This window comes from Orbicella franksi, chromosome 11 (assembly GCF_964199315.1).
Source record: "Orbicella franksi chromosome 11, jaOrbFran1.1, whole genome shotgun sequence".
Classification (NCBI taxonomy): Eukaryota; Metazoa; Cnidaria; class Anthozoa; order Scleractinia; family Merulinidae; genus Orbicella; species Orbicella franksi.
This window is the reverse complement of record NC_138155.1, coordinates 12,459,401-12,470,978: the sequence shown is the minus strand read 5'-3', so window position 1 is coordinate 12,470,978 and position 11,578 is coordinate 12,459,401. Positions and strand designations below refer to the sequence as shown.

Here is an 11,578-nt window from a genome sequence, read left to right as displayed (position 1 = left end):
TGAGTTGGTGCCGGACAGGACGAAGGAAACAGCCAAGAAGAAATTGAAACTTTCGTCAAATAGCCATATCATATAAAAAACTAGACCTAGCTATTGTGCATGAGAACTGAAAAAGAGCAATTGTTTAGAGTCAGATTGTCAATTAGTTTAGCGTACTGTCAAAATAAACTCGAAGAGTTGTTTTAGGAAAAGCAATGAAATAATTTTTGAGGGTTTAAGAACAAGTTGTTAACAAAACGACATATACAGTTTGGCTTTATGAAAAGCTCCTTATAGAAGTAACTTTTTACCCAGGCAATGAGGCCTGGGTTTAAATTTCGGCTGCGTCACCTGTGCATGCGTCAGCACATGCAATTTACAGAAGTTGTCGACGTGAAAAGTTAGCACGGATTCCATGATTTCTAGGGCGATGAAATCACATACAAACGAACATACCGTTCGAGGTAGACCAACACTAATAGACGTTAAGCGTTTTCGGAACGGGTCGGTCTGGAAGCCTTATGAGAGATCAATTTACGAGCGAACATTTTGAAAGAATTTATCAAGAATCATGTTATACCAAAGGAGCTATCGACCGGGGCTATCAACTCTTCAACTTGATAAAAAGCATCTTAGAAGCGTCATCATATTTCTAGACGTGGTCGTGAATCAAGTAGAATCCCAGCAAGAACTCAAGAACGTCTGAGCAACAAGAGCAGAAAGGTTAGAGAATTTCTTTGCCAATGTATTTATTCGATTACACCTAGGTAAAACGTTCTGAGAAACTTCGTTAAGTATAATAAAGTTAAAATCTCGAACTAAACGATATTCTCTCGTTATATTCTTGTAACAGAGTTATGTGTCTTTACAAGAATGAAACCCATGTAGGGAATTATGGTACATTTAAGCTGAAAGAAACTAAGGTATGTTGACCCCAGCAAAACAATTCTCGGCCTGCTCTGTCACGCAATCCTGATGCAATAAAAAAAAAAAAATTATTCGAAAACCATTCAGTAGATAAAGTCACGAAATTGTGATGTAATAGGAGATTAAGAAAGATGACACTTACCTAATTTTTCTGTGCGTTTTCCCAAACCTCAGATATTCGTCGAAATATTTTGCACAAATTTAGATAGCCAAGTATGGAGCCGCCATGTTGGTGTACCTCTGCGGTAAACCAACATTGCGGCCGGAAAATAGTGTAAACATCTGGAACTTACTTTGGCTATCTAGGCGACTGATTATCTGTATTGAGCAAACAAGCATTTACATAAGCACTTTTCCTAATAGTTTAACTTCTGAACGGGGTAAAAATCACGAGATAAGTATATATTTTTCGACAAATGCATTCGTAGCTCAATGTCACGCACTGCCATAACTCTGTCTCGCTTGCTTGGGAAACGCAAAAACAACAACAACAGCAACAACGACAAAGGCTAAGGGAAACAGACTGAAACGTTCATAGGCTGATATAAAGACCTTGACTCATTTCACTCCCTAAAGACCTGCAAACCAGTAATAAGCTATTGATCGATTTCATAAAATGCAATCAAAGGCAGAATGGCTGGAGCACATCGATTCGATTGAATTTTGTACGACTTCAGATGCAGAAAATTTAGCTCAATTGCAATATAGCTAGTGCTTCTCAGTATAACGACTGCCTGGATACACGCAGCAAGCGTTTAGTTTGTTTTAATACCCCAGACCGTCATAGCTGATACGTTTGATTAGCTACACTCAGGCTTAAATCTTTGTATACTACTTTCAATTTAATTGAGTTATGTCTCAGTTCTACAACTTTGCTTAAGCTTGCCAACTGTCAAGCAATATCTGACGGTTACCACTCAATTCCAAGAGATGCCAATCTTAAGACTTACCTTTTTAAGCGTGCATTTGATTTGTAGTTTTTTACTTTTTATTTGTAGTCTAATTGTATTGTATAGCGTATTTAATTCTTAGGATGTTAAGTTTCATGATTTAGGATATTAGGTTTTTAAAGGATTAGGATTTTAATTTTAGGATTTTAAACTTAGGATTTTAATTTTACAGTATTGTAAAGCGCCATTGACAATTAGTGAGAAATGGCGCTATATAAATGTATATTTATTTATTTATTTATTTATTTATTTATGTCTCGCTAATAACTAGACGTACTAGTCAAGCAACGTCTCAAACACTATTTCTTGTTTGTTACATTGACGAAAGTGATATTTACAGTTTGGTATCTTGGAAGGGGCTCTTTGAAAAGTTCGTTTTGCCTCTCGAGGCAGTGACCATAGGATTTTCCAGTTTAGGACTGGCTGTACGGCGACTTCCGATCATTTTGGCGAAGGCTGTTTTCATCTTTCCATTTAGACCAATGTACAGCCACGGATTTATGGCGCTGTTAGCCTGACTGAGCCAGTAGCAGAAGTAAATGAGAGAAGGCGGCCATAATGCTGCCTTTTTTACAGATTTGTCCATCTGATACACATGCACTGGAAGCCAGCAGACTGCAAACACCACTACAACAATGATGAGCATTCGGATGACTTTTTTCTTGGGGATTTGCTGTTGTCGTTGGTTTACATGTACTTCATCATCCGCAGGCATTTCGTGGAGCCACAGTTTAACAGCAGCTATGATGTAGAGGATGGAGATGATGGCGAGAGGCAGGAGGTAGGTAAGAACAAGGATGTAACTCCAGAAGGCCAGAGGCAATATGACAGTGGCATCAAAGCGGCAGGCACCATCTATAAATTTGAAGACCACTAGTGCGACTGACATCAAGGCTATGGATGAGACCCAAATAAGTGGTGTAATGATCTTGGGCTTCCTGAACCAAATACTACTTCGGAAAGGATACACAACAGCAAAGTATCGATCAAATGCCATCACAGCGAGACAGAAAATGGAGGCGTTAGTAGACACGAATACAGGGTAGTAAAGCTCGCAGGGAATGTGGAAGAAATAAAACATAGTTATGCTGATAGGCATCTGAAACACTGCAATCAACAAATCGGCCACCGCCATGTTAACAAACAGGAAACTTGTCAGATTTCTTGTGTCAGGTTTTTTCCTCACGATGTAGATCAGCAGCGTGTTGCCAGCCAAAGCTACGATCATTGTTATGGCGTAAACTATGGAGAAGCTCACTTCAGTGGTGCCTGTCATGTTCTATAAATAAATCAGGTTAGCCATTTGCTTTAATGATATGTAAAACAATACACAAGTACGTTATATTTTGACTTCTCCCCCACTTTTTCCTGCGCCATGCCATTTTTCGCGCTGCACTCCAACAAACTGAACGCCTAGATGGCACTAATGTGTTTCTAGCTCCATACTGTAAACTGCCGCTTATAAGCCCGTTCCCCTCCCGATTATAAAACCTCCTCCCGGTTATAGGCCCATCTACATGTAAACCAAAAAAGTCATCGGCTATAAGCCCCCTCGGATATAAGTCTTCTCCCCCCTATAGCTTTATTTGTTTTGAATTCATTTTATTATGGAATTTAAAAGCTTCGAAAACCTATTTTGATCAATAAGTACAGCTATAATAAATATTAATCCGGTAATCCGTGACTGCCTCGCACAGTCAACAATTCAAAAGTTATAAATAATAATAATTCAGTTCCAAAATACGCCCAATTTTATAGCGGAGCTCCGGCGGCCCGAAGGGCCGCCAAGCGGAGCCCCATACCCATATAGGAAAGAAATGGATTTTCTCATAGTTATCATGGCTAACGGTATTGCTCGTGGGCGCGTACGCACGACGGCGACGGAGTTGCGCAACATGGCGGCCATTCTCCAGCTAAGCTAAAAGGTTGACAGAAATATACAGCCTTGATTTAACGCCTCCTTCTTTGATATTGGATATCCATGTTATGGTCAATAGACCAATTTCGATATATTAAAATTCAGCCTAACACAATAGACCTCAGGACGAGGCTCTGGGGAATAAACTCCACAAGCTCTGTAGTTATTCCCCAGAGCCTCGTAATGAGGTCTATTGTTTTAGGCTTAATTTTAATATATCGATATGATATAACTTTGTGAATTCTCTATTCTCCTTAAATTTTATCTCGTCAGGGTGATAGAATGCACTCCCAGAGTGTTCAGTCATTGTTTTCAGTTGCTACAATTTTCAGGAAAAAAGCAATAGTTTTCTTAATTTCCTTTCACTTTGTGTTAGGACCTTTTAGCATGCTCTTAATTGATCCATGGGCATTACGGGAGAATAATTTTCAAGCAACGAATTAGATTCGTTCTAGTATTAAGTATTTTTCAATTATTATGAATTAGGCATTTCTTTTTATTTTGTATTTTTTATTTTAGTCGCACGTGATCTTTTGTGATTTTACCGATGTATACCATGTAAATGGAAATAATGGACTAGAATTAGCCAATCAGAATGTGCATTATATCGGTTTTAAATACAAATCATATGTAATAAATGTATGTAAATGATATTTTTATGACAGAGAACTGGACAGGGCAAGAACTTCTCCTGCTTTTGTAAATTTTTTATATTAATTCCTCTCAGTGCTGTCAAAATGTCTCGGGAACCTTCATTTTTGATAGCCCATTATTTTCCACCATACCTAGCGCAGAAGCTCACCAAATCCTAACTAATAACCAATATGCGTGCATCTCTGGCCTTTGCTGTGTACTACGTGTATATTCTGTTACCCTGCCTTAACTGCTAGAAACAATTTTGACAGAGCTGTTTCAACAGTTTCACTTAAATTAATTTCCAGTAACAGCACTACATATAGCAGTGTTATTGAGTATGAGCTTTATGGAAGATGTTAAATTTTTTTTTTTTTTTTTTTTTATGATTACAGAAGAGAACAAAATATACATGTGTATGCATGTACATGTACATACCCTGATGTTGGTGTTGGTTGCGAATCGTAGTTCATAATAGTCATCCTACTACAGGTAAGGGGGAAAAGTTCAGAAAAATTGGAACATCTCTTCCCCCAGCACACCTTCTGTCTACAGGTGCAATAATCGAGAGGTTTTATATATATGAAGAGTATTGTAAAGTTATAGACTTAACATTAAAAGCTGACATTTGAACGCCTCCTTTGCTAAAATTAGTCACGATTTAATTGTTATCACTCCCTGTGAATTTATAGAGATTCCAGAGGCAAATTATCATCTACATGTAATGTGAAAGTCCTGTCTTCAAGTGAGGGAAAATGACACAAAAAAGTTACAGCGAAAGTAAAAAGAATCATGAATGTTGATATGGTATACATTGTACATCATGTAAAGGTATTTGGTGAGTGCCGAAGGCATAACATTTCATGTATTGCTTTTTCAGGAAAAAATATATAACAGTGACGTTTTAAAAGGTGTGATCAGAAAAATAATGAGTACATTGTCCAGGCAGTACCAGTTTACGGACGGCATATGCAGACAGTAAGAGGAACTGTAAGCATTACCGGGTAAGTTTGTTTTATGCTTTTGACTCTTGTTCTTGGATTTTGAGTCATTTCATCACAAGAATAGGTAATGAAAGATGCAATAGTTGTTTGGAATTTATTTTTGAAGGCAAACTTATAAGTCTGCCTATGCTGAATAACAGCCATGTGTAAACTGAATGTAAAGCAAACACACTGTTAAAGATGGGGCAACCCTAAAGCACGGAAACTGGAATCCGGAATCTAGAACCAAAAACTGGAATCCAGAAACCGGAAACCGGAATCTACAAATCAAAGAAAAAAAGTTCTTCAAATACTCGAAAATTGTTTTGCTTAGGTTTTTGCCTCTAAAAAATAAGCGGCCAAGTAAAAGGACCTCAAACTTAACCTTTTTTGAAACAAAAATTCCCCATCTGTCGAAATTCGTGCAACCGTTATTTCTAGTGAGGGCTATGATTATGAGAATCTTAGTAAAGTGCGTCGTTATTTTATTCCAAGCACCCTGAGAACGTTTAAAATAAGTTTGCTGGTAATTAACTACGCAGCCATGGGCCGAGTGCGGATCATGTTCTACCCGTGTTTTTTTTTTTTTTGTCAGTGACCAACCCAAACTTCCTCTCGGCCAGATTTTGATTCATGCAACCTGTGATGTTTTTTTGCCAAAAGCTGTTGAAACATTAATACAAGGACAATGTTACGGATATTTTTTTCTATATTTGTGTGTAAAATATGGTTTCTTTTGGTTTTATCGAGGCGTTGGATTCGAAGGGAAATAATAAATACGCTTAAAACACTAAAAAAGGATAATACGTCAGCCATGGAATGCGCTGACGTTGCAGCTTTCATTTTCGCTAGTTGACAAATAAGATCGTGTTTACTTTGCAAGTTTATTTTGCCAGAGGCGATGGTCACTAATTTATTTGCAATTTTGCGAGTATTCTTGTGGGTTTCTGCAAATGAAGCGAATTCTTTGGCTGTTTCATCGGAGCAAGTTAAGAGATTTGAAGAAAAATTAAATATTTGCCGAGGTAAACAAGAGCTTGCCAGAACTTGCAACGTTTAAGTTAGTGCTAGGAGAAAAAACAGCCCTGGATAGCGTAAACCCTCTGATTGTGTGACTTGCGTGACTACTTCAAAGCACAAACAAATTAAATTTTGACTTTTCAGGAAGAAAGCTGTTTATTAATAGCGTGACACTCGTTTCCTTTTGTATAATTCATGGGCATATCCCGAGCGAACTTCCAGATTAAGACCATTGCGTCATCATAGATTTCACAAAGGCTAAGAGTGATGGTGCAATAAGTTACAACACAGTTTGTGTTGATCAAGTGGTGTGTTTACAGTAATCAATGAATCATGAAGGGCTGCTTTGGAATGTGCACTGCGTTGTGGCTGTAGTATTAACAATACAGTTAAATTTTAAAAACACGGTTATAAGATCTAAAAGATCTTCTTGTTGCCATTTTGTTTAATAAGTGATCTGCAATTTACCGGAGGTATAAATTTACCCTTTACGTCTAGCAGATACTGAACAAGATAGAAAATGTCATAGAGAACAAGATGTCCGTCAGTGGCAGCCCCCTGTACATTGACGGTCACGCCCCCACTTTCGAAGTCCAAAGGCTAACCTGGCTCATCTAAATATAAAATTTGATTTTTCCACCAGATATGAGACTAATTCCAGATCAACACTATTTCCACACTGATACTGTGACAAATCAGCAGTTTATATTCTTGGCGACCATCATATTAAAACAATTTATATAAATGTTTCACACTTACTTCCGTCTGCTTCTCGCTTGCTAACAGATTGGACCACATGTTGTTAAAAGATGCTAAAAGACTGCCAGAAACTCAATGCAATGGCGTGTTGTTATTTGTGCTACTCACCAGTCTTCTCAGAGCATTTGATCTAGACAAGAACCGTGCTCTCACCAGGGCCAGGTTGAACAAAAGATGAGGAACTTAGCCTTTGAGCAGGCTCTCTCTTTTGGGCCGTGGGCATGAGTGGCAAAGCCACATGAAGGCACTCGCTCACATGCCAATGCTCAGACACCAGAAACAGATACCAGAGCCTGCTCACAGACTATGAGCAACTCCATCCACCCGAAAAATCACCAACCCTGACTGGATAGTGACTTACCCAATGGATAGCTTTATCCAGCTTTTGAACAATCGGGCCAGATGTATAGCTAAGGGTTGTTCAGAACTAGTCAATAATTTTTTAGCAATTACAGCTTGTGGCTAAAGTAAAGCCAAGAAAATAAATAACAGCAAAATAAATTTTCCCCATATTTATTTATTAGACATTGCTGAAGTGAATTATTCCTACCATCATTCATAATATCTGGATTCCGGATTCTGGGTTCTGGTTCCAGATTACGGTTTTTGGTTTCAGTGTTTTAGGGTTGCCCTTAATGAAGTACGTGCATGTTAATAATCTTGAATAATTTGAAATTTCAGAGAGTTTAAAAATATCATATCATATCTGTGATGGTTCTGAGGTGGAGAGTTGTTACATGTACATGTAAATGTCTCATGCATGGTTTTTCACTTGTTATGATTCAGCTGCCAATAGTTTCTGTATCTGTTGGTGTGCAACGATCTACACCAATATTTCAACCTAATAATGTACAGTGTATATTAATTAACCAAATTATGCTGCTTTTAGTTGACCAATGCAACTACATAGTAATGTGATGTTGAAACACACAAATTTACAAACATGCCCAGTGTCAACTTGTCAAATATATGAACTGGCCAGACAGTCTAGATTACAAAATTTTCTGAAAGTTGGAATTATCAGGTAAGATATTTCTTAAACATTATTTTGTAATTAGTGATTTCTCAGACATTGTTTTCTTCAAGAAAAGATTCATACCCCACATATGGAGGTTTTTTTTTTTCTCTCTAAGGGCTCCCTCCTCGTGTTACTTTGGAATTTCTAATGACTGGCCATGGATGGGTGTGAATATCTTCTGGAATTGCACATTCAGATTAAGTCAACAAGAACATCAGTATTTATCCTGACAAAGTCTGATTTTCAGCCTGGATGGCTCTTTGATTGGGACTGTGCACATAGTTTTACAGTAATATTCCCGTTTCTTGTTTAAAGCAAATTTCATGTGCTCTCGAAAGCAAGTCGCCAGGTTCATAACAGTTATATATGTTTGCTTTGCATCTCAGGGCAGAGCCTACCACTGTGAAAGTTTTGGTACCATCCCCCTAGCATTTGATTCACTACTGTAGACACTTGGTAAACGAATAACAATAAAATACACTGTATATCAATGAAAGGAATGTCGTCTGTTGGTTAAAAATTATAATTAATATGTCTTTGCATGTTCAGTGGTGTTCAAGTAGCAGCTATATACAGTATGATTACATCCCTGTTCCTGTCAGTCAATATACGAACAGTGTACACATAGGCAGCCTGGATTAAAACATCAAAGATTTTCAAAGCAACCATGGCCATTTGAGATATTTCTAAAGAAATATAAATTCAAGGTCCTTATGATTGCATATAGGGATTGATTTTTATTGTAAAAAATATCTAACTGAGTGTATTGTTCTTGTGTACTAATTGTTCATGTAGAACACAAAGACCACTATTATGACCGAGGTATTAATGTGTGAAAAGTTCCATGAAAAAATGCACTGGGAGCAAATTAAATCATCACAGATGCAGCTTCTGAGAGATCCCCAATATTAATTGAACATGCATTGTACATACATGTAAAAGAGTTTGAAAATTTATTACTCAAGATTGTAATGCTTTGTTTGGTTTCTCTATATTTACAGACAACTTGATGCCATAATAATTTCTGCACTAAGTTCACTGAACAAACTGACTTGCAAGTTGAGCTCTGCAACCCATACTTTGTGTAGTAATATCATAGCTACAACATTGTGACAGAAACACTGTATTAAATTATTAAGAAACACCTATGATACATGTATTAACTAATTATTTAAAGTGTCTGATAAATTAATCATTTTTTCTTAGAGATAATTTACTCATAATATCATGGTTTAGTTAAACAATTGCTTTTTTGGCTTAAAAATGATATTTATTGTGCTTGGTTTATGTTGCTCTTAAATCAATTTTGTGATTACCTGCATTGGGCATGGCATAAATTAATATTTTGCCAACACGAAATGAAGAACTGGGTCTTAAGCAAAGTTGCAGGATTAGTATTTTTGCAGTAAGAAAGAGTTGAGAAATTTGTGACATTCTACCGATTGCCTTGCCATTCGCAACGTCCAATAAGGTTAATTTGTTCCCTAGTGTTGTACAAATAGTGTTCTCTAATTTACAAATTATTTCAATCTGTTGTTTAAATGATTGCCTTATAACCCCAGGTCCAGCTTTGGTGCATGTAGGATATTAAGAGCGATTTTTTGAGAGTGTCGAGAATCGGAAGACACTCACGAAAAATAGATTTTTCTTTTATTTCGCCAAAACATACCTTTGGGTGAAGTTATTCATGGAAAAATAGTTTAAAGTTCCAACGATTTATTTTACGGCCAAAATTTAAGAAAGTTCGAAATTTGCATATAGTGGCGGTTTTCGCGACTTAAAATGTTCAGAATTTCACGCTTCTTTACGAAAACAGCGGGGGCGTAAAAACAATCCTATGAAAACAAAACTTGGCACAAATATTATTTCATTCTTATACTTTAAAACCGTGTAATAAGTTTCTTGAAGCTTTGTTTGTAGCTTTGCAACGAAGGGTATTTGTACAGCCGCCATTTGTGTCTCTTGCCAAGGAACAAATAAAGGCCAACTTTGACTAGTATAAATGGCCTCTGGTATATATCATTTGGTCAAAATATCTACATTTTAGGAAACCTTGGTTATTGTTTTTTTCACCCGAAAAGGTATAGCGCTGGGAATTAAAATTTTCTCCGTCAGTAAAATAAAATGTTACGGCATATAAGCGAGTTCAAATTTATGCAAATTACAAGGTTATTCTTTGGAAGTCAACGGTTTAAGAGCCAGTGCCCATAACTATGGACCAAACAACGGCACAAGTCGAAAAATCGATTTTGCTCAATTTTTGCCCATAGATTGGCCCTAGCTAGTAAACAAACGGACCATAGTTAGTTTCTGCTAATGCAGCTTTTTTGGGGAGAAATTTGCGAAAAACGATTTCGCCCCGATTGAGCTCAAAATCTACTTCCTGTTATGCTAAATTTTCTGAAAATTTGATTGCTTTGCGCGTCGCACAGCAGCTACTTGAGAGTCTTTCAATAGTGTTTACATTCAGCTCAGGTCTTCATGGTATGACTGAGCGAAAAATAAAATAAATCGAGGTTTCGTTTGAGCCCGAAACGAGATCGAACAAAAACGCAAAATATTACGATGTGTTGCAAACGAAGTATAGCACTAAAATATCGCCATATTTTTCTATGGGCTATAACTTTAAATACCATAAAAACACTTTCTACGGGTTAACTATGCACCCACCTGTTTGAAAATCAAAAAACTTCTCTGGGCAAATGGTTTTAAGTCGCCCGCCTTGACCTGTGTTTCTCATAAATTTTTCCCTGAACCGCCGTGAGAATGTAGACAGTTGCGTGACGCGGGCGGTCACCCTGAATACATAATTCGTTTCCAACAAGCCGCAGATGGCTATCTTAGAACATTTGGGTGAAAAAAGAAAAACATAGTGGACCACTTTTAACTTTAATATTTTGAAAGTCATCGCTTTGGAAAGTTCGTTAATTAAAAACGCCAATTAAAAGCAATTTACTTGGAGTTCGTGTGTTACTGCTATGTCGTTTTAAGCTGTCGTTCTTTCTTTGATCATTTTAATTACAAGAATGAGTTCTTGAAAGAAAATCGTTCTAAGTTCATTTGTTAAGCGTAATGACAAGTTGATATTGTTGGTTTGTAGCCTTACGTGATCTGAAGGAACGCTACAGTGATTAAATTTGTATTCGTTGATTTCGACGGATCGATTTTCGGTTAAACCTTGTTATTTGTACCAGCACATTTAGCGCCTTTTCTCCCGCTAAAAAGTCGGAAAAAGTAAAGTAAACAAATCCTAAAAAGTTTAAATCATAAATAAGAGGCGTCAACAGTGCGAGTGTCTCGGTAAGCTGTTAATTTGAACAATTACTGTGCTGAACGGATTGCTTTCCAGGTTACGCACGTACTATACATAAAGTTCATTGTGCGCGAATGT

General features: G+C 37.1%; 1 protein-coding gene across 3 annotated transcripts in view; it reads right to left on the bottom strand.

Moving 5' to 3' along the window:
* Positions 1-2,118: 2,118 nt before the first annotated feature.
* Positions 2,119-11,578, bottom strand: part of LOC145460327 (somatostatin receptor type 5-like) — a 73,312-nt gene continuing 63,852 nt past the window's right edge. For all 3 annotated transcript variants that reach the window (XM_081445103.1, XM_081445104.1, XM_081445105.1), the window contains one exon: positions 2,119-3,135. In XM_081445103.1, the coding sequence (XP_081301229.1) occupies positions 2,191-3,132 (942 nt within the window). In that variant the 5' untranslated portion in view covers positions 3,133-3,135 and the 3' untranslated portion in view covers positions 2,119-2,190. The remainder of the gene's footprint in view (positions 3,136-11,578) is intronic.